Source organism: Acomys russatus, chromosome 8 (genome assembly GCF_903995435.1).
Source record: "Acomys russatus chromosome 8, mAcoRus1.1, whole genome shotgun sequence".
NCBI classification, from domain to species: domain Eukaryota; kingdom Metazoa; phylum Chordata; class Mammalia; order Rodentia; family Muridae; genus Acomys; species Acomys russatus.
Window position 1 is genome coordinate 77,064,471 of NC_067144.1, and position 2,028 is coordinate 77,066,498.

The 2,028-nt window shown below is 40.4% G+C and overlaps 1 protein-coding gene across 1 annotated transcript; it reads right to left on the reverse strand.

The window, feature by feature from the left end:
- Positions 1–863: 863 nt before the first annotated feature.
- On the reverse strand, positions 864–1,808 carry LOC127193183 (olfactory receptor 4A5-like). The gene has a single exon (XM_051150508.1). The coding sequence runs from the start codon at positions 1,806–1,808 to the stop codon at positions 864–866; it is 945 nt and encodes a 314-aa protein (XP_051006465.1).
- Between the last annotated feature and the right edge of the window lie 220 nt (positions 1,809–2,028).

Here is a 2,028-nt window from a genome sequence, read left to right on the forward strand (position 1 = left end):
TATGTAATTAAACATTTCCAAAATTACCAGTTTCTTCATTAAAAAAAAAACAAAAAAAAAAAAAAAAAAACAAAACATTTTCTTCTAAGTCCAGCTTCAGTTTTAACTGAGAAAAATAATGTCCAAGAACAGGTTATTTTTTATTTTTTATCATAATAGGGACAAAAATCTATTGTAACAGTAACTAAACCCTGTGAATTTTATTTCTCTTGAAGAAATTCTTTATTGGACTGATCCTCTTCATAATAAAAATTTCTTCTGCATTTATGTGTGTAGAAATGAGGGTGGAGATCAGACCTGGGGAGAGCAGGGGCAAAATGACAGAGGGCTGGCAGAGAGAAAAGAAAACAGTGGGTGGGGGCATCTCTGTGGCAAGCTGGAGACCTACAACATGCTAGGCTCCTGAGAGGATATGGGGGTACCCCTAGATGAGAATCCTAGTATCAGGGGTCATGGAGGCTGAAAAGGACAGGACTCTTAGGAGAGGGCAGGGAACACTAATACACCCACAAAATCTTTGACCCAAAATTTACCCTGCAGGATGGGCAAGGATAAAAAACATAGCAGAGATTGAAGGAATGTCCAACCAATTCCTGGTCCGCTTGAGTCCTGCTCCATGGGAGAAAGCCAACCCCTGCCACTATTATGTCATGGCTGCCCACGTTTGTAATCCCAGCACTTGGGGAGACAGAGGCAGGCAGATCAGTTTGAGTTTGAGGCCTGCCTGATCTATAAAGTAAGTCCAAGACAGCCAAGGCTACGCAGAGAACCCTGTCTCAGAAACTTCCTAGTGAATTCATTGAACAAGCATAATCATTGCAATCACTTACTGTCTGGTTGTTGCCTTAGAATGACTATCCTCTTTAGCAATTAGACTTCTTTACTCTGTTTGAATGCAACATTTTAGAACAGAGTTTTAACATAGAATTTTTTATCTCTGAATTTCTCAAGGCATATATTAGTGGGTTCAACATGGGAGTGACAACTGTATAAAAAATAGTTACTGATTTATCAATAGGAAAATTGGAAATAGGTCTCACATACATGAAAATGCAAGGAACAAAAAATAGGATGACCACCATGATATGAGAACTGCAGGTGGACAGGGCTTTGTGCCGCCCTTCCTGGCTGTGAGTCTTAAGAGAGTTTAGAATGATTCCGTAGGAAGCTAAGAGAATAATAAAGACCACCATACAGATTGCTCCATCATTGGCAATGACAGTAAGACCAAGGAAGTAGGTGTCAGTGCACACAAGCACCAATAATGGATACATGTCACAGGCAAAGTGGTCAATGACATTGGGGCCACAGAAAGGAAGGTCATAAACAAAGAGAACTTGAGCCACAGAGTGTGCAAACCCTCCAATCCAGGTTGCCACCAACAGGAGAATACAAACCCGATGATTCATGATGGCCAAATAGTGCAGTGGCTTACAGATGGCAATATAGCGATCAAAGGCCATTGCCACCAGAAGGAAGATCTCAGTTGCCCCAAATAAGTGTTCTACAAAGAGTTGACCCATGCAAGCTGTGAAGGAGATGGTCTTTCTATTATAGAGTAAGTCTATAATTAACTTGGGAGAGATGGCAGTGGAATAAATAGCATCCATGACTGACAGAGAGGCGAGGAAGAAGTACATTGGGGAGCCCAAGGAGGGGCTGGCAATGATGGTCACCATAATTAGCAAGTTGCCTGCCATGGTCACAATGTACATGAGTAAAAACATGATAAATAATGCTTTTTGCCCAACAGGATCCTGAGTGAGACCCAACAGGATAAATTCTGTAACACTGTTATTCTTTCCCATTTACTCTTCTATGAGTCTTTTCAGAGACAGAGCAGGAAAACAGGACCTGCCATTAATTGTGAATAAGACCATGAATATGTTTTGTCATACAACACATCTTCACTACCATTTTATGGGATTAATTGGAGTTAGATGTTTAGTAAGCATCTACTGAGTTCCTCTTGAAAATATCATCATAGAACTCTTATTAATAATGTCATAAGAACTGAGCTCTACCTCA